The sequence below is a fragment of the Hemicordylus capensis genome, chromosome 1, assembly GCF_027244095.1.
Source record: "Hemicordylus capensis ecotype Gifberg chromosome 1, rHemCap1.1.pri, whole genome shotgun sequence".
NCBI classification, from domain to species: domain Eukaryota; kingdom Metazoa; phylum Chordata; class Lepidosauria; order Squamata; family Cordylidae; genus Hemicordylus; species Hemicordylus capensis.
This window is the reverse complement of record NC_069657.1, coordinates 2,446,986-2,467,799: the sequence shown is the minus strand read 5'-3', so window position 1 is coordinate 2,467,799 and position 20,814 is coordinate 2,446,986. Positions and strand designations below refer to the sequence as shown.

Genomic DNA, 20,814 nt, shown 5'->3' with positions numbered 1-20,814 from the left:
AATTTGAACTGTTTGTAATTTTTAAAATTTTGAATTTTCTTGAATTTTGTTACTAATTGTTATCAGTGGTTAATCTGGTCTGTCTCCATAGTAAACTAAACCAACCAACTCTTACCGGAACTGACCCAGACTAGCTGCCAGTAACTGAAGTGGGAAGAGGGAAAGGCACTAGAAGGAGCCCCCTTCAGTCCCAGCAGCCTCTACGGCTCTGCCCGTCTCCCTCTCTCAGCGGCTCCACATCTCTCTGGTGGCTGCTGGGCCTCCGCACAAGCCCGCTGCGCCTGTGGCCCTCTCCGGCCTTCGTGTGGTTCGACTGGGGGGCAGCTGAGCTGGCCGCCTTCTTCCCCATCTCTCTCTGCTGCAGCAGGGCCACAGGCGGGCCAGCCTGCCCGCCCATCACTGACTGGCAGCAGCAAGAGGTTCCTGAGCGGAAGCCAGCAAAAGCCAGCAGCAGGGGTCATGTGCCAGGCATGGCCTCTACTACCCTCCAGCTGCCTCCCCCTTCTTCTTCTGCTTGGAGCCATTTGCTCCTCCGTGGGTTGTGGTGGGGCGGCTGCTGCTGCTGCTGCTGCTGCGGGTGGTGCCATTGAGTTCAGCGAAGCATCGGGCAAAGATGATCCCCATCATCAGGCGTGGCTGGGGGTGAGCAAACCGGTCCCAGCTGGAAGAAACAGGGAGTCCCCAGAGGGGAGGGGCCTTCAGCTCCCACCACCCCCAACCATCATCCCCACTGGGGCTGGGGATGATGGATGGGGGTCGGAGTCCCGTAACGTCTGGGGACCCGCCGCGGAGGAGCAGCCTCCCAAATGAGACTCAATGCCCGGCTCGCCCGGCAGCAGGTGGGGTCATCACCATCCTCCTCCTCCTCTCCTCCTCCTCCTCGTCATGCTGGTCTGGACCGCGCCGCCCTCCCAAGCCCTCCGCCTGCCTGCCTGGCCCTCCGCGTGGTGTCCGGGGCGGGGGGGGGGGAAGCAGGCAGCAGATTCGGGGCGGGGGCGGGTCTGGTCCGGCCTGGCCTCCCCGCGCTTTGTCCGCCGCGATGTTTGAAGGGTTAAGCCGAGCGAGCCGCCGCTTGCTAGAGAGGCCGCCGGCGAGTCCCAACCAGGAGGGAGCGAGGGAGGCGGGGAGGGGGGCGCCGCCAGCCCGCGCAGGAGGCGGCGGCGGCGGCGGCGGCGGCGGCGGCTGCTCGCCAAAGGGGCTCGCTCGCTCTCCATTTCCCAGCACCAGCAGCAGCAGCAGCGGAGGAGGAGGTGGAAGCGGCAGCGGCGCGCGGGGAGAAAGGAGCCGGGCGACCAGCAGCCGCAGCCGGAGGAGGCCGCCCGGACCCGGGAGGGCGCCGCGGTGCCTGCAGGGGTGAGCTAGCGGAGGCACCGCCGTGGAGCGCGGGGGGCATCTCCCTCCCTCCCTCCCTCCCCCCCCCCCCGGGCTGCCTGCTCCCCCCCGCTCCTCAGGGCCCCTCCCCGCCCCGCGCCCTCCTCGGCTCCAAGGGCGCCGCCTGCCACCTCTGCAGCAGCAGCAGCATCTGCTAGGGGGCCATTGCAGTTGGGGCCGGCGGGGGGGGCTCCATGGGGACCCCACGGAGGGAGTGGAGGAGGCGTCTGCAGAAGTGAGCGGCTGGGGCGGGGCCGCGGCTGGGCGGGGGGCGCAGAAGAAGGACCCTGGAGGAGAGCCGCCGCCGCCGCCGCCGTCTCGGGCCAGAGCAGCCCGGGGGCTCGAGGGATCCTCGAGCGGGGCCTCTGCTCCAGCCGGAGCAGCCTGGAGGGAGGAAGAGGAGGAGGAGGGGAGAGGCACGCGCGCCCCCAGGCAGCCCCCCCCCACCCTCAAGGGGCGCCTGCTGGCCCGGCTGCCCCTCTCCTGGCCAGGGAGCCAGGCCTTCTTGCCCAAGGGGACCTGCTGGCCATCGCCGCAGTCGCCCTCCCCTGGCGAAAGGGCCAGGACCCAGAGAGAGGCGGATCCGCCCGCCTGGCAGCCCTGCCACTGCGGGGCTAAAGGGACACCTGAGGCCCCCAGGAGCCCTCAGGGCAAAAGCTGTCAGGGCTTCTGGGGGGCCCTTCTGACCTGCTGCTCTCCAAACCATGGGTGCCCCCCCCCTTTCTCCTGTAACTGAGATTGGGGGGGGGTGGGGGCAAGGAGGAGGAGGAGAGGATGATGTGCAAGTGGTGCCCAGAGGGAGGAGGCAAAGCCTCTTGGCTGGGAGGAGGGCATCTTCGCATTGCCCTCATCCCATGTAAGAATGAGGCTGTTCCTTTGACCAATGTCACTCTCCGTCCCGTCCCCCATTCCAGAATCTCCAGCTCAGAGACTCAGGAGGACTCTGATGATGATGAAGAAGATGAATTCAGTTTTTGAAAATGGTTAGGAATCTGTTCAAAGAAGCAATATGCCATATGCTGAGTCAGACCATTGGTCGATCTAGCTCAATATTGTCTTCATAGACTGGCAGCGGCTTCTCCAAGGTTGCAGGTTGCAGGCAGGACTCTCTCTCAGCCCTATCCTGGAGATGCTGCCAGGGAGGGAACTTGGAACCTTCTGATGCTCTTCCCAGAGTGGCTCCATCCCCTGAGGGGAATCTCTTACAGGGCTCACACTTCTAGTTTCCCATTCATATGCAACCAGGATGGACCCTGCTTAGCTAGGGGGACAAGTCATGCTTGCTACACAAGACCAGCTCTCCTCTCCATAAGATAGAGATGCAAGACAGAGATGCAAATTATTATTATTCACCACCGCCACCATCACTACTTAGCCTCACACCAGCAGCAGAGTGCTGTGCTACAACCACCTCTTCGATGCATTGGGGAGATTCTATGCTTCCTAGGAAGAAGCAGCAGCCATTGATTATCTCAGCCCTGATTCTTCCCCTCTTGGGGCATCTGTCTGCTCAGACAGGATGGGGTTTTCTTTACCCTTTCCCCAAGCCATGCAGATTGGCTCACTTACTGTGCCATCTGGATTCTTTGCTTAAATCTGGGATCATCAACTGCAAGTTGTATGCCTCCCCACACTCTTGTCTCCCTACCCCAGATCAGAAGTGATTGGCAAACAAATCTGGGCTATGCAGGGACACTGTTAGGCCAGGACCTGGGGGCCTAGGTCTTTGTGCCCACTCTCCTAGGGGACCCCATGGTTTTTCCCAAGGGAAAACAGGGTCTCTTTTATATTTCTGGAATGGCTTGGCCTGGACTTCTGAAATCAGAACTCTGTGTATTGATTTTGAAGCAGATCAGTTGATCTGCTGATTTTTAAATTATTTTAAATGTTCTTATCTTTAAAACATTCCTATAAGTGGCTTGTTTCATGGCAGAAAATTTCAAAAACTTCGTAAACTTGGAATATATTTTCCTTACAAATGTCCAAGTTGGTTTTATGTTAGGAGCAAATGACATGTGTTGTATTCCAGTTAATTTGTGAATGGTCAAGAAGCTGTGTGAATCCATTGGGGCTTGCATAACCTATTGGTGGTGGTGGTGGTGGGGGGGGGGGGAATGCACTCTGGCCCAGATCTGTGGGTTTGTGGTGACTGATCAAGATGTATGGATCCTTTGGGGGTTCTTTAGTCCTCCCCGCCGTGCCCATGCTCTCTGGCCCAGACCTGTGGGTTTGTGGTGACATGTATATATACATATATGGAGAGGATGCTTATTTTGCAGCCCTCACCCCCACCCCTGGGTAAGCTTATCAGTAGCTAGGTCCAAAATTACCTAGCTGCACCTCTGAGGCTATGAGCTTGCTTAGTTGGTGAACATATGCAGGATAACATCTCCTTTCCTGTATGTTACCTGTTCTTCTATTACACATTTTCAACAAACATTTGTTTAGCAGTGTTGGGTGGCCAAAGATCTGATTCCATACAGGATCATTTTTTGAAGGAAAAAACCCTTTTTTATTAGAATGTGCATTTATTTATTTAACATATTTTTATACCGCCCAAAACGTACATCTCTGGGTGGTTTATTACCTAAATTATGCATTTAGTGTTGTTTTAGAATTAGTGCTGGCTCAGTTGGTTTTTGACCCATCCCCCTGTCTGTCTGGGTTTATGGTGCAGTTTTTATTTTATTTGCATTTTAATTTGAAAATCCTGATTCAAAAGTGCGTGGTAAATAGTTTAAACAAATAAATACATTTATAAAGGAATACGTTTTTTAAAAATAACTAGTTTCAATGTGCACTTAATTATATAAAACTGGGCAGTCCTGCCAGTGGTTGAGTGCTGACTGGTGTTCATTCTCTTCCCTGACCCCCCCCCCCTCCTCCTTCTCCCCAGGCAGAAGCTCAGCACGGTTGCCTAGAGAGCTGTCATTTGTTCTGGAGTTTTCTGTAGTGGAACACGATCTTTGTGAAAGCATCCGAGGATGAAAATGGAGGAGCAAGACTTGGCAGCCTGTATGCAGGGCGAAGCATCACAAGGAAAAGCCCCTCCGGTCCTCCTCCAGGACACCCGAGGTCCCAAAGCCCAGGTGGACTTGGGGGAAGGAGGTAGCCCTGCTGAATCAATGCATGCCCGAGGATCGGTCAGAAGGGAAACGCCACTGCAGGTGAAGGAGGAACCAGCCGAAGAGGGACTGGCCTATCACTGGGAAGCCCAGTGGCAGGAGTTCCTGAAGACAGTGGAGTGCCCCCCTCATGCGGGGGGGCCTGAAATCCCCCCACTGCCGGAGGAGCCCACGCCGTGGGGAGATGCCATGGCCTTTCTGGCCTCCTTTGAGCAAGTGGCTGAGGCCTGCCAGTGGCCCAGGGATGAATGGGTGGCTCGACTGCTGCCCGCTCTCAGGGGAGAAGCCAAGATGGCCTTTAGCATGCTGGAGGCCAGAGACCGAGAGGATTATGGGAAGGTGAAGGCAGCCATCTTGCGGGGAGATGCCCTGAGCCGGGAGAAGAGTCGCCGGCACTTCAGGCATTTCTGCTACCTGGAGGCCAAGGGGCCAAGGGCAGTTTACGGCCAGCTGCAGGCCCTTTGCCGTCGGTGGCTGAAGGTCGAGAGACACACCAAGGAGCAGATCCTGGAGCTGCTGATCCTGGAACAGTTCCTGACAGTCCTGCCACCAGAGATCCAGAGCTGGGTGAGGGAGCGTGGCCCAGAGACCTGCTCCCAGGCAGTGGCCCTAGCCGAGGATTTCCTTCGGAGTCAGCGGGAGGCCGAGAGGCAGCAGAGGGACCAGGTGAGACCATTTCCCAAAGTAGCTCCTGTGGGGAGCAGAGCTCAAGATGGTTGCTCTCCGTTGTCCCTGGAAAAAATAGAAGGCAGTTCCAGGCCTCAGTAAAGCATCTGGCCTGGTTGTCGGGATGAGAGTGTGATTCAGTGGATGATTCCGCCCCTGTGCTGGGGATGGAGCATCCCACACAATGCTGCCCTGTCACCAGGTCAACCTGCAAGGCCTCTCTGTGCATCTGAAGCTGTGGCTGGTGGGGAACTTTTCTGCTGCAGCTCCAAAGCTGTGGATTCCCTGCTCTGGGAGAAGGGCTTGCCCCCCTTGTTACTCCAAGAGTTGTGGGCCATGACATCCCTTTTATTCTTGCCCCAAACAGGACGTCAGACACAGTACCTCTGCCTGATGACTAGCCCAAGGAAATGAAAGCGGCTTGATCCCGTAATGACCTTCTTACAAAACAAAGTAACTAGTACAAGGGATCTGCCTTTCTCTTGCAATAGCCTTGGGCCTGAAGTTCTGGTTTTTGGGATGGTTGGTCCAGAGTTCCCTCTCACAGGGATTCCCAGATGTTGTGGACTACAACTCCCATAATCCCCAAGCAAAGGCCATTGCAGCTGAGGGGGATTCTGGGAATTGTAGTCAACAACATCTGGAAATCCCTGTTAGACGGAACACCTGGCTGGTCCCTTATCCAGATACTCAAGGGATAAATCAACACAATTATGGAGTTGCATGCTTTTGACTTTCTAATTCTGAGGCCAGCTCTTATACTGCTGTGCTCATGGTGCTAGCATTTACTGGCTATCATACAAACGTTGTTTGAGTTTTGAGGACCATTGGAACATCTGGGGACTTTTAAATGAAACTAGCCAACCCGCACAGAGCATCTGTGCGCTATTTGGGGCCGCCTGTTCCCCCCTCCCTCCCGCCCCACACTCTTGCCCCTCTTCGCCTCCCTCCCGCCCCACACTCTTGCCCCTCTTCCCCTCCCTCGCACCCCACTCTCTTGCCCCCTTCCCTTCCTCCTGCCCTACTCTCTCTTGCCCTACTCTCTCTTGCCCTCCCTCCCCCCTCCCACCCCTCTCTCTCACCCTCCTGCTCCAGTCTCTCCTGCCCCTCCCTCCCCCCTGCCCCACTCTCTCCTGCCCTCCCCTCCCCCTTTCCCTCCCCCTTTCCCACTCTCTCTTGCCTTCCCCCTGCCCCACACTCTCTTGCCCTCCCCCTGCCCCACACTCTCCTCCCCCTTCCCATTTTACTCTCCTTACCGGGCGGCCAAAAAGGGCCCCGCCACCACTCCTCCTCCCAGGCGGTGAACAGGGAAGTCCTGCCGCCCGGTTCCCTCCCACCCCAGCATCCCATGGGCGCCTGGCCTCGGTGGCGGATCCCACCGCCTCCTGGCCGAGAGCCACCTCCGCGGCCGGGCCTAGTGCCTCTGCAGCCTGGCCTGCCGCCATGCCAAGTGCCGCCTCCGAGGCCCACCGAGCCCGCTGCCGCCGGTTGCCAAGCTTCTGCGGCCAGCCACTTGGGGCCGGCTACCTCTCCCCCCACCCCCACCTTCTGCCCCAGTCTCCGGGCGGGGACGGGCCCAGGCTGCCGGGCTGAGTGCCGCCTCCACGGCCGGGCCCGCCACCTCGCCTTGCCTCCGCGGCTGGGCCGGACCCACCGCCACCGTTGCCACAGCCTGGCCCGCCGCCGGCCAATTCTCCTGGGTGCGCCAGCCAATCAGGAGCCTCCACCGCCCAGCCAATCAGGCTGGGTGCCGGGATGCACATTCGAAGGCACACCCAGGAGAAATAAACATATAGATGGGCTCAAATGACCATTTTATCAAATTCATCTCAAATGGTTGACACCACAAAAATCCACACAGTAGTTCCCATTTCCTCAGGCTTGAGCTGTAAAATGCCATATTTACTTAAATATTTATTTTATTATTATTTATTTAGTTGATTTTTAGACCTCCCTTACAGAATAGCTCAGGGCGGTTCACAAATATAATAAAACAGTTAAAATCAACCAATGATCGGGAATAAAAATGTTAAAATTCAATAAAACAACTAAAAATTAAACAATTTAAAACCTTATAAAAACCCGATACATTGAAAACTCTTTAAAACCATTTTAAAAACCCTGGAAGGCCAGGCCGAACAGGTAGGTCTTTAGGGCTCTCCTAAATGCCAATAAAGAATTCAAATTATAGATTTCTGCAGGGAGCGCATTCCACAATCTAGGAGCGGCTACAGAGAAGGCCCGCCTCTGGGTCGCCACCAGACGAGCCGGTGGCAACTGGAGCCGGACCTCCTCAGATCAGACTGAAGAAGGCGCTCTCTAAGGTAACCTGGACCTAAGCCGTTCAGGGCTTTAAAGGTAATAACCAGCACTTTGTATTTGGCCCGGAAACGTATCGGCAGCCAATGCAGCTGTTTTAGAACAGGCATAATATGGTCTCTCCAAGTTGCCCCGGAGACCAGCCTGGCTGCCACATTTTGAACTAACTGAAGTTTCCGAACTGTATACAAAGGCAGCCCCACATAGAGCGCATTACATTACAAGCCTGGAGTTTACCAGCTGGTGCACCGCTGTTTTGAGGTCATCCTCCTCAAGGAATGGATGCAGCAGTCCACTCCTGGCCACAGCCTCCACCTGAGATACCAGGGTGAGGTCTCGATCCAGGAGTACCCACAAGCTGCGCACCTGCTCCTTCCGGGGGAGTGTAACCCCATTCAGCACAGGGAGAGCTAACTCATCCCTCAGATTCTGAGCCCCCACAATGAGCACCTCCGTCTTGCTTGGATTCAGCTTCAATTTGTTATCCTTCATCCAGCCCATTACTGCCTGTAGGCAGGCATTTAGAGAATGAACGCCATTTCCTGATGAAGCAAATGAAAGAGAGAAGTAGATTTGGGTGTCATCAGCACACTGATAACACCCAACACCAAATCTCCTGATGACCTCACCCAGCGGTTTCATGTAGATATTGAAAAGCATTGGTGACAGAATGGAGCCCTGGGGGACTCCTCAGAAGACAATTGGGAGGCAGGCAGCAGAGCAGGCGAAATGAGCACTCTCAACAAGGCAGGCAGCGGTGCAGAGGGGCGGGGTCGGAGTATCACACAACTGTTTTTAAAAGTGCAACTTTTAAAGGATGAAGATACTACACAGTAACTGCCAATTGTCATGAATCACCATGAAAAACGTTTGTTGTATGATGGGCAATGTATTGAAGTCGTTGTAAATTCCTTGCTGGTATTAACTTATAATAAGCATAGCGACCTAATGACGCAGCAGGGAAATGACTTGACTAACAAGCCAGAGGTGGCTGGTTCAAATCCCTGCTGGTGTGTTTCCCATACTATGGGAAACACCTACAGTATATTAGGCAGCACAGCAGTGATATAGGAAGATGCTGAAAGGCATCATCTCACACGGTGTGGGAAATGGCAATGGTCAACCCCTCCTGTATTCCACCAAAGACAACCACAGGGCCTTTCTGTGGTCTCCAGGAGTCAACACCAACTCTTAAGCACACTTTACCTTTACTGTAAGCATAGCCAAGCGTAGTGAGGTGTCATTAAATTGCCTCTTGGAAAAGGTCAAGATGGCTCCCGCCGCACTCACGCCTGTTTGCAATGACCACAGAGCCATGTGGCCTTCTTGGTAGAATACAGGAATGGTTTACCATTGCCTTCCTCCCGCTCAGTATGAGATGATGCCTTTGCCGTTGTCACTGAAGTGAGCATCTGCCTCCAGCACCTTCCTCTGTTGCTGCTGCCCAATATAGGTGGTGACAAATAATATTAGGGTTGCCCAAAGCATCCCATCTGCACAAGCGAAAGGGCCAAGCTTCCATTGTCTCCCTGGCTTCCCCCTCAGTCTTTCTATAAGCTTGTGTGGTAGGGGGGCCCCTGCTGGGGCAGCCCCAGAGGTCTCAAGGATGCACCTATCTAGGGTACACTTCCTGGATTGTCTTCTAGCCAACAGTCCCCGGAGAAAGGTGTAACACTCCTCCTGAGAGGATGGAGGGCTTGCCCTAGAGCGACCCCCCTCCTTACATACACGTGCGCCGAGCAGCTAGCCGGGGGGAGTTTGGGAACTGGGCAAACTAGGCACAGACCAGCAATTCCCAACCACAAGTGCAACTTATTTGAACAAAGGGAGAAGGGCCTGGATTTAAGAGTCAGGGGGAAAGAGAAGCTAATTGCACTACACAACCAAACCAAAAGTTAGTAAGGACACTGAGGCGATTCTTACGATCAACAAAAAGCGGGCGAAGGGAGCCTAGCCCGCTTTTGGTTGATCGTCTGCTGCCACGGGAACTGCACAGCTCCCGGCAGCAAACCCCACTATTCCCCCCTCCCCTTAGCCGAGGTTAGCAGAGCGAGTGCTCCGCTAACCCCTTTTTAAAATCGTGAGTTGCCGTGCTGCGGCTCTGCGCTGCAGCAACTCACAAGGAGACCCCTGGCAGGGAGGCTAAGTGCTGCCTCCCAGCTCAGTGGTCTCTCCAGCATGCCCTGTGTGCGCTCGCAGGGTATGCTGGTGCTTCCGGGTCCACATGGCCCCCGAACTCCCCAGCCCCTGCCGGCTCCGTAACGCAGCCGACAGTCATGTGGGCGGCCAGTTCAGCAGCCCGCAGCCAACTGACGGGTCAGCTGCAAGGAGAGCAGGCTGAGAAACCCCATCTCAGCGGTTCCCACTGATTGTGGGAGCCGCCTCCCTAACTAGCCGTCCCTTCCCGCTCCTTATGGCTTACTCCAGGAGTAGATAATATCACGGTCGGTTGAGTCTCCAACTCTCTCTAGGCAGACTGACTCCTCCTCCTCCTTTGAGTTCGACTCCCCTGGGGCACAGCAGGCCCTCCTGGGGGCAGGGCCCAGCCAGTCCCTCCAATGCTGGGCAAGGCACCCCAGGTTTGGCTTGCCGCTTTTGCTCAACAAACTGAGGGGAACAGCCAAACATAGGAGCCAGAGATTGACACGCGGGGAGTGCAAGGCTCTGTTACAAAAGGTTGTAAGACATTTTCTGAGATCTGTCCGGCCAGGTCTGCCAGCTTCTGAGGAGGTGTTTCTTGGGAGTGGAATCCCAACTCAGTGGCAGAGCACACCTGCTTTCCATGCAGAAGGTCCCAGGTTCAATCCCTGGCAGCATCTTCAGAAAGGAAAGACCCCTGGTTTGAAACACTGCTGCAGTCGGATGACCATGCTGTCACCTCCTAGATGGCCATGGTCTGACTCGGTAGAAGGCAGCTTCATGCATTCATACATGGCTTGCAGAGGCTCTGATCTTTCTCTTCCTTCCAACATGCTCCCCTGGATGTATCCTCTGTATGTGGCAAGATGACTATTAGGGGGCAGAAGGGAGTCTTCGACCTAGCAGTTCCCCTCTCAGAGTTGTCATTCTTTCTTGGTTGCCATTGCAGGTGGACTTTGGCGAGGGGGCAGTGAAGCACCCTGAGGCAGAACATGCTCCACTGCCTGGCCTGGAGCAGAGGCAGCTCTGCACAGAAACCAAGCAGGAGGAGGAAGAGGAGGATGCCAGCCTGCTGGGTAAGGAGGGGCACCTTTTGTGCCTTCGCTCTTTCTGGGCTGCCCCCTGCTGTGGCTCCTCTTGGAGAGGCCACAAGTCGATCCAGAAGGGAATGAAGAGAACTGTTGACCTTAGAGAGCCGGCAAGGGCCAGTCTTGCCGGACTAACCTTTTGGAGTTCTTTGAGAGTGTCAACAGGCATGTGGATAAAAGGCGATCCGGTTGACATAGTATACCTAGACTTCCAAAAAGCTTTTGATACAGTTCCTCACCAAAGGCTCTTGAGTAAACTTAGCAGTCATGGGATAAGGGGACAGGTTCATGCGTGGATTGGTAACTGGTTGAAGGACAGGAAACAGAGGATAAATGGACAGTTTTTATAATGGAGGAAAGTAAGTATCTATTTTATTCATGTTGTGAGCTGGCCTGAGCAGTAGTGTACTGGAGGGGTGAGGTATAAATATTTTAAATAAATAAGAAGTGGGGATCTGTCCTGGGACCAGTACTCTTTAACTTGTTCATAAATAATCTAGAAGTTGGGGTAAGCAGCAAAGTGGCCAAATTTGCAGATGACACCAAACTATTTAGGGTAGTGAAATCCAAAACAGATTGTGAGAAGCTCCAAAAGGATCTCTCCAAACTGAGTGGGTGACAAAATGGCAAATGCGGTTCAATGTTGGCAAGTGTAAAATGAAGCACATTGGGGCAAAAAAAACCCCCAACTTCACATATACATTGATGGGGGTCTGAGCTGTCAGTGACTGACCAGGAGAGGGATCTTGGGGTCGTGGTGGACAGCTCGTTGAAAGTGTCAACTGAATGTGCAGCAGCTGTGAAAAAGGCCAATTCCATGCTAGGGATCATTATGAATCATGAAAATAATTATTCCTAATGATGGGATAATTAATAATATGATTAATAATATGAAAATTAAAAGGCTAATATTATAATGCAAAATGAAACTGAGGATTAATATCAGTTGAGCTAGTCACAACAACAATGCAAAAGCCCCTGATGAACAAATATATTTATTCCAACACGTTTTGAAAAAACCTTTCTCAAGGAATATTTGCACTTGACCCGCTGAGAGAGAGGTTTGTTATTGCCCAAGCCGTAAATAAACTGATGCTGTACTAGATGGGCCTTGGGCCTGACCCAGCAGGGCTATGTTGGGAGTGAGAGGAGAGATCAGGGGGGCCACTGAATGAGGAAAAATAGAGGCAGAAACCCCCCCAATGCCTTGAAGAGGTCCCAGCCACTCAGCTGTCTAACTCCAAGCGAAGCAGCAGCTAGCTGACAAGCCAAACAGTGGCAGTGCTTTGGCCTACGCGAGACCGCGGAGGAGGTGTGCGCAAGCTCCCATCCAGGCATGCACCAGGACTGAGCAGGGGTGGCTGGAGAAAGACAGGAGAGACAGCTGAGCGTTCCTGGCCATAAAGGGGGCTTCCCTCTTGTCTTTGCTTCTGGAGAAGCACGTGCTCTGTGGGGCAGGTCACTTTCGGCCAATGATTAATCCAGGCCTTGACAGATTTTATTTGGATCTAGGACCCAGCCCCAAAATGTAGGAGCCAGGCAGTGGATACTTGAAAAAATGACTGGACTTAGTGAAGACACTGGGGAAGGAGAGGGTGAATGGGCTTCTCTTTATCCCCGTTGGAAGTCACATACTGCCTGGGACAAATACAGATTTTATTAAATAACTCCACCTCTGAATAACCTAAAAAAGTGCCACAGTTAAATTTCTAGATGTCGTGGCTCCTGGGCGCCTGGGATTTGTCAAGCCCTGGACTAACCCATCTTGCAAGTAGCACCCAGGCATCAGACAGTTTTCAGCTTCTATATGATAACATACTGAGGGTAAGATATCTATATAATCTGATGATCTGTCTGACTCAGGGTTAGGAGTACGATATACATCTGGGGCATCTTTCGGTGCTCCGTAAGAATATTAACATATATTATTTATTATTTATTTATTTATTCAATTTTTATACCGCCCTTCCGAGCTGGCTCAGGGCGGTCATGTATATATGTCAACACACTCCCCCCCCCCCCCCCCCGTCCCTGAACAGGTTTTTGAGGTGAACATGTTATGCTTGTCTGTCATTTTAATTGTCGCCATTTCCCTGTTTTCAATTCTATTTTTCCCTAGTGCGGGGAATGAGTTTGGGATTCTCTCATTTCTCCAGCAGGCAAAGGGTGGATGGCTGTACCTGAGCAGGAGAGTTACATGGCAGAAGATTCAGGGCGAGTGGGACTGTGTGGGATCTCCGTGTGGAAAGCAGAAGAGGTGGCTTCCCCAGGTTGTGTGCAGGAAAATGCCCCTGCAAGCCAGGAGAAACCAGAGCCTCGGCAGGGGACTTGCCTGGGAGAGTCTGTCCCTTACGAGAGCGATTACAAGGCCTTCATTGTAACCACAGTCCAGACAGGAATGGACCCTGGCAAAAAGCGAAGTGCCTGCAGAGCTTATGGCAAAGGTTTCAGCCAGAGCTCAGGCAGGCTGAAAGGCTGCCACACAGGAGGGAAAGCACACAAATGCTTGGCCTGTGGGAAATTCTTTCTTTCTGGCTCAAAGCTCATCATCCATCAGAGGACCCACACTGGGGAGAAGCCATATGAATGCTCGGCTTGTGGGAAAACATTCCGGTCCAGTTCTGTGCTTTACCGCCACCAGAGAATCCACACTGGAGAGAAGCCACATAAATGCCCAGTCTGTGGAAGGAGATTCAGTAGCAATTCAAATCTCAATCGGCACCAGAGAATCCACACTGGGGAGAAACCCTACAAGTGCTTGGACTGTGGGAAAAGCTTCATTCAAAGAGCCAACCTTAATAAGCATCATAAAATCCACACTGTGGATGGGAAAGGCGGGGAAGGTTTCAGCATGAGCTGAAAGCTCGCGGCACATGATGAGAGGTGCACATGCACAGAGGAGAAAGCGGCCTACAACAACGGAGGGTCAGTTCTGTTTCGGAACCTTATTTCAAAGGATGAGGACACACAATGGGATTCCAGAAGTCAGTCCTGATGGCATCTCTTGAGCTGCTTCCTGTTCTGGATGCTTTGGTGAAATGCAAGGCAGCAAAAAGATGATGTTGTGGTACTTCATGGGAGCTCTCTAGTCCCTGGATTCATCACATCAGGTGCTCAGCGTCAGGGGAAATCCTTGGCAAGGACCATTTTTGGCAGTAGGATTTTGTATAATTACCATATATCTGTGTGGTGATACTTTGCACAAAGACAGATTCCACATCCTCTTGTGGGGCCCTCGGCTAGATGCAGCTGTGGTTTGTGTGCCACAGCTGTGAAAGGCAAGGTGACTGCTGCCAGGTGCCAGGCATTTTTGGCCGTTGCCCGTCTGGATTGTCAGCTGCTTGGAGGACCGTGTAGCAAAAATGGGGGCTGTGTGTGTTGTGATCTTACAGAATGCTGCTGCTTCCTGTGGCTGCTGGAGGGGATCCTTTATTCAGACCATATTACTCCAATACTGTCCTGTCTGCACAGCCTGCTGGTTCATTTCTGGACCTAATTCAAAGTGCTGGTTACTATAAAGCCATATCAGGTGTGGACCCAGGGTTTCTAACGGACTGCCTTCTTCTGCATGACTCTGCCTGCTCACTAAGATCATCCCGAGAAGCTCTACTCCACCATCTCAGGTTACATTGGAGGGCACGCTGGTGGTCTTGGTGGTGGTGCCAGCCGCCTAAGCTGTGAAACCTCTTTCCCCAGGGACTGTGCCTGGTGGTCCTCTTGCTTTCCGCCTTTGGAAGGACTAGGAAGGCGGCCATTTTGCGAATGACCACTTGTGATGTTGTCTGATGCTCCACTGCTGTGCTCTTGGTTGCTGTTATTTTTTGTGACAGGCTTTTTAATGGCTGTTGATTTAATCATTTTAAAATTGATTATTTATTTTATGTTTTATTTTAGGGCTGCTTTGGGAGTCAGTAATGAACTGAAAAGCAACAAATAAATGCCTATAAATATGAACTGCAGCCTGCGTGTGGGCGGCGGGGGGGATTCCTCTTTATGTATTTAAAATCTCTATCCCACCTTGCCCCCCCCTCCCCCCGCCAAAAAAAAAAAAAAATTGCTCAAGCTGGTTTATAATCTAAACACGTTCTTCAAGTTTGAACAAAAGAAAGAGGGGCAGGCACTGATGACAGGAAAATGCAACATCCTCAGTGAAGTGCAGTTGCAGTCCAACTAATAGTTGACTCCTTTGTTAGGGAAAATTGTTCAACCGTTTGAGAGAAAACTGGTTTCCCTTGTGGCATTCCGTTGATAGAGAAGCTGCATCTCTAGGAGTGGCTGGAGACGCAGACATGAGATCACCACCACCACAATTCCCTGTCCCCAGGGGGCTCACAGTCTAAAAGGAAGCTCAAGGTGGACACCAGCAACAGCAGCCACTGGAGTGGGGCTGTGCTGGAGTCGGATAGGGCCAGTTGCTCTCCCCCTGCCGAGATCCACCACTTGAAAAGGTGCCTCTTTGCCTGGTTAGCGGCAGGGGGAGGTCCTCTATTAGAGGTCAAAACTCCTCTATTAATGGAATGCTAGAAGGATGCAGTGGCCTCTCTTAAGAACTCACCAGTGTCTGGAAGCCCTTTGGGGCTAGATGGGGGCAAACAAGCTGAAAGGCAAGGCAGATAAGATGAGTGGAAGTGCTCTGGGTTGGCAAAACTGGTGATCCAAGTGGTGAGGTAAATCTGGAGTTGGATAGGGACACACTCCCCCGAGGGACAAAGTTCTCAGCCTGGGGTGACTCATTTTTCATGTGTGAGTCTAGTCTTAATTGGGTCTAGTTTTTAAACTGAATTTTATCAATTTTATATTGTTTTGTCGTCTTCAAGAGCCTCTCCCAGCACTGGCGGGGCTGGGGATTCAAATATTTGAAATAAATCTTGAACAAGTTCTCCTGAGAGAGATATTGAAATGCACTGGATACAACTGGCAATTAAATTATCGTTAGCTTTGTCTGTGGCATTTCCCCCAATGTTTGGGCTACAGCCTCACTCTTTAGGGTTCACAGCTTCAGTGTGATTAATAAAAAGAGGTTTGTTGTTGGTTTTGGCAATATTTTGTAGCACTTTGCTTTCCAAACTACTTCCCAGAGCAAGCCAAGAGAGCAGAGACCTCCCCCTCCACCAGCAGATGGTACAAACAGCAGCCAAGGCCAGACCTGACCCCCACCCTAAAGTGGGTGTCAGGTGAAGGGGAACCAAAAGATGGGCCTCAGAGCAGAGGGAGGCTTTCAGGGGGTGGAAGAAATGTGGGGAAGTGGAGGGAGGGAGATTCCCGAGGATGTATGGAGGGCCAGAACTGGAGGCAGTGATGGACTGGGTGGAGTTTTGGTCTTTTTCTGCAAGGCAGATCTTTGATTCTTCTCTGAAAGGGGCATTTGCAGCCATCTGGCACAGCCTATCAATAATCCCATCTCTGGGGCAATAACACCCATTTAAAATCAAGGACTGGAATCACTGAAGATTTAGTCTGTATGTTTCCTCCAAAGGAGGAGTCCCAGTCTCCTCTCCCACCTGGGAGACAGGAAAAGCCCAACCATCTGCAACTTGGAGGAAAGGAAGAGATCTGCAGGTGACTGTTTTCAATATATGAAGTCTCCTTTGAGAAGTGTGAGGCTCCCTTAAGGCAGGTGGTGGTAGTGAATCCTCCAAATTCCCGTATACCTTGTGTTGGCTGACCCACTGAGTCATGAGACCTTCACAACCCCTTTCTTATGGGCCAGTTGAAATCTCATTATTCATTAGTGACATCAGGCACCAGATCAGGGAGGAAACACACCTCTCCTAAAGTTGTGCCATCGAGTCGGTGTTGACTCCTGGTGACCCCAGAGCCCTGTGGTTGTCTTTGGTAGAATACAGGAGGGGCTGACCATTGTCTCCTCCTGCGCAGTATGAGATGAAGCCTTTCAGCATCTCCTCTCCTAGGGAACAAAAAATGTGCAAATTGTAATTGAGAATCCCAGTTGGGGAAGAATGGCAGACAGAATCCACAGCCCATTCCATAGGAGTGCCTGGCCAGCGAAAAGCTGCAATCGGCTACGTGCTGTGGGGAGAAAGGCTCAGGCAATGACACACATGTCATTTAGGACTGACTGATCCGAGGCACTCTTTCTCCCTTGGCCTTTTATGTCTTTGGCCTTTTATGTCTTTTTATTTTAGCAGTGGATGGGTGGGAGAGTAAGAATGAGGGAGAGCCACTTGGCCTTTGGAATCCAGATGGTCATAGGAACATAGGAAGCTGCCACCTACTGAGTTAGACCATAGGTCCATCTAGCTCAGTATTGTCTATACAGACTGGCAGCGGCTTCTCCAAGTTTGCAGGCAGGAATCTCTCTCAGGCCTATCTTGGAGATGCCGCCAAGGAGGGAACTTGGAACCTTCTGCTCTTCCCAGAGCGGCCCCATCCCCTGAGAGGAATGTCTTCCAGTGCTCACGTATGGTCTCCCATTCAAATGCAACCAGGGCAAGCCCTGCTTAGCTAGGGGGACAAGTCACACTTACTATTACAAGACCAGCTCTCCTCTCCTGAGCAAAGGAGAGGACCAAAGAGGCAAGGGGGAAATCACATGAGAAATTGGAAGAATAAATCCATTCTTTGTCAGGATGTAGACGAAATCTCCATCCAGCAGGAGAAACAAAGACAATAAGTTGACGTGAACTGCTAGCCCGTCTATCCCTACAGGATTTACAACCCCCGGAGAGAGAGAGTAAACAGAAAGCAGCAACGAAACTGGATGAAGGAAAATAAAAGGCTCGCAAAGAAAACAGTAAATGAATTAAGTCCCCTGAACTGAAACTGGGTACCCCCCTGTAACAATAACTTGAGTAATAAGTGGAAGAAAAGACAAAACAAGGAATGAAACAAGCGAAGGACACAGAGCAAGGAATTAAGGGAACAATACAGGGAAGTACAGACAAGACAAACTGGAACACGGAAAAGATATAATTCCAAGAGCACAGTATCTGCTGCCAGCGAAGTTGCAAACAGCAACTCAGCCATGAGAGACTGTTGAATATATAAGGCTCAACAGAACCGGGAACCAATCAGGCTTCCCTGAGTCAGCAGTTTGGCTTTCTTCCCTGTTATCTCCTGCACCTGCACCTGCGTGAGTCCTTCTGAGCCTGCCTCTTGATACTTCGTCTCACTCTAGGTGGCATCCCAGGCTCTTCCATGTCAGAATTCAAGTCTGGCAGCTGTTGAGAATCCTCAGGTCCCGAGTCTGGTTTCTCTGCCAAATCTTGCTGCTGTGGCTCACTAGCAGGCGAGTCTTCCTGCTCTGAGTCTTCTGATTCCGAAGTCTGAGCCATGACATGTTGTGTCTCATGCTCACTGGAGAAACTGTATATATGCTTGGAGTGTGGAAAGAGTTTCAACTGTAGCAAAAATCTTACTTCCCATCAAAGAACTCACACTGGAGAGAAACCATGTAAATGCTTGGTGTGTGGAAAGAGCTTCAGTCAGAGAACAGACCTTACTTAGGCATCAGCAAATTGACATGGGAGAAACAATATGAATATCCAGAATGCAGAAAGAGCTTTTGTTATATAGCAAACCTGAAAAACCATCAGAGAATCCACACAGAGGATAAACTTAAGTGTTTTGTGTGTGGAAAGAGCTTGCGTCAAAGCACAATGCTTCCTTCACATCCAAGAATCCACAAAAGGCAAGAAGCTCCCATATGAACTTCCCCATACGCTTAGGTCAAAAAGTGTGTTCATTGGCCCAGGCTTCTGAAGCTCAGAAGATAGTGGCATGAAGCAGGGACTTCTCAGTGGACATTCCTGTGTGGAACTTCCTGACAATGGCTTTGCGGTTCAGTGGTGACTTTTATTGGATAGTTCTAACCACATGTTTTATCTGGATGGTGTTAATTATTTGAGGTTTCATTGCATAATATTTTATGTAAATAGCTTTGTGGATACTGCTGGATTGAAAAGTGTGATAGAAATTAAATGTTTATAAAATAAAATATGTATAAATGCTTGGTGTGCAAAGCACTGCAGTCAAATCCCATATCTACTATACATAGCATAGGAAGACCAAATAAATGCAACTTTGTTCAATCAGAGCAATCACAACCATACAAATGTTTAGCTCTGTTTTGATTCTAGCAAAAGCTTTTGTATAAACCAGGCCTGATTTTTCACAGCAGATAATGCTGTCCAGGAAAAACATGCTGGAATACCTGAATAGGTGATTTGAATTTCTGGAGGGAACTTGAATCAATGCAGGCTGAGAAGGGTAAGAAATGTTTGAAATAAACCTTTCCCCCCCTCTCTCATCCAGCTCAAGGTCCGCCCCAAAACATTCTTAACATGAGCCTAAAACATGGAATATAATGTGATATAAAATATATCTTAGACTATCAAAATGCATAAAGTCCAAAAAAAAAAAAAAAAAACATGCAGAGTTTGGTGCTAATTATATCCTAAAATGGATTAAAATTCCTGCTGGTGGGTGGAAGACAGATTCTGCCAGTGCTCTTAGAATCAGACTTTGAGAGTGGGAAGGGAGGTCTTTGTCCAACCCCCACTGCACACTCAGGAGGTTGGTGCAGCATCCCTGACAGGTGGCCTCTGTTTGAACACCTCCAGCAAGGGAGAGCTTTCCATTGCACAAAGCAGACTCTTCCACTGTTGAACAGTTATTGCGATTAGGAAATTCTTCCCAATGTCTAGCCTAAATTGCTTCTTTGCCGTTCCTGCCCATTGAGTCTAGTCTAAACAATTCCACCCCTTCTTTGATGGGACAACCATCATATATCCCACCTTAGGCTTGTTTTCTCCAGGCTAAACATACCGAGCTCCTCCAACTTCCCTTTTCCAGACTCCCTACCGTCTGTATTGTCCTCCTCTGAACCTGTTCATCAACAACCTTCTTAAAATGTGAGACCCAGAATGGGTTGCAGTATTTCAAGGGAGGTCTGACCAGCACGGAATACAGTGCAACAATGACTTCTCATTATCTAGACCAGCCCTGATCAACCTTTGCCCCACAGCTCCTTTTGAACTACAATTCCCACAATCTCCAGGCACAGTGGCCAGTAGTCAGGGATTCTGGGAGTTGTAGGCCAACATCTGCGGGATGGCCAAAGTTGAGCAGCCCTGTTCTAAATGCTTGGGTGTGAGAGGTCTCCTGAACAGGGGTGAGCTCTGAGACACTACAGCATCTCCAAATATGAACTGCCCAAACGGAGCGAGATTCACAGCATCTCCGGGCATCTTGCCTGGTGGGCGGTTTTGTTCTCCCAAGGGCTGTGGGAGGCAGCAGAATCCCCAGGATTGTGGCTGGCTTGAGGGATTCATGTGTGTGCCTTGTGCATTCTCCATCCATTCCTGTGCAGAAAGTTGGGCAGAAAAATAAGGGAGTCCAGGGTCCCAACTGAGCTGCATGTCCGAGGGTTGGGTTTCCACCATTCCACCTTCCCAACAGCCCTGCGAAGCAGGTCAAGTCACAAGACAGGCATGACCAAGGGAAAAGAAGAACAGAGCTTTGAGAGTGTGGGGAGTCATGTGAGAGAAAGTCACTACCTGTGCAGTGTCTTTTCCTCAGAGGACGGAAAGGCATGCAAAATGTGTGCTCAGTATATATTACGCTGCTTACAGATTGTCAAAAACGCTGCATGGAGTAGAGAGAGTGGATAGAGAAGCTTTTCTCCCTCTCTCCCAACACTAGAGCCCAGAGGTCATCCCATGAAAAGGAAGGCCAGGAAATTTAGGACCGACAAAAGGAAGTACTTGGTCACGCATAACCTGTGGAGTTCTCTTCCATGGGGTGTGGTGATGGCCAGTCGCTCGGATGGCTTTCAAAGGGGCTTTGGCAAATTCATGGAGGACGGGTCGATCGATGGCTACTAGACCAGTGGCTCCCAGGATCAGCTGACAGCCTGATCCAAAGTACTAAACGTAAGAGGGGCTTCTAGAATTGATTGATTAAGACGTCAAGGACAAGCCGGTAGCTACCACTGTTTGCATTCTGGATTTCATGGGACCATGAGGTCTGCATTGTTTTGCCTGTAGCTAACGCAAAGGACTTGGGAGAAGGACCTCCTAGTTCAAGTTCAAAGCACAGAACTGCAGGAGACCCGATGGTCGATCGATGGCTACTACTCTGGTGGC

General features: G+C 51.3%; 1 protein-coding gene across 3 annotated transcripts; it reads left to right on the top strand.

Moving 5' to 3' along the window:
- Positions 1-248: 248 nt before the first annotated feature.
- On the top strand, positions 249-18,678 carry LOC128339794 (zinc finger protein 397-like). 3 transcript variants are annotated; one of them, XM_053284223.1, is made up of 4 exons: positions 249-839; positions 4,268-5,162; positions 10,570-10,696; positions 12,865-18,678. In XM_053284223.1, the coding sequence occupies exons 2-4, from the start codon at positions 4,356-4,358 to the stop codon at positions 13,566-13,568; spliced, it is 1,638 nt and encodes a 545-aa protein (XP_053140198.1). In that variant the 5' UTR covers positions 249-839; positions 4,268-4,355; the 3' UTR covers positions 13,569-18,678. The 3 variants fall into 3 exon arrangements, with proteins under 3 accessions (XP_053140198.1, XP_053140197.1, XP_053140196.1); XM_053284222.1 differs by lacking the exon at positions 249-839 and adding an exon at positions 995-1,353 and having other exon boundaries at positions 4,272-5,162; XM_053284221.1 differs by lacking the exon at positions 249-839 and adding an exon at positions 996-1,353.
- The last annotated feature ends 2,136 nt before the right edge of the window (positions 18,679-20,814 follow it).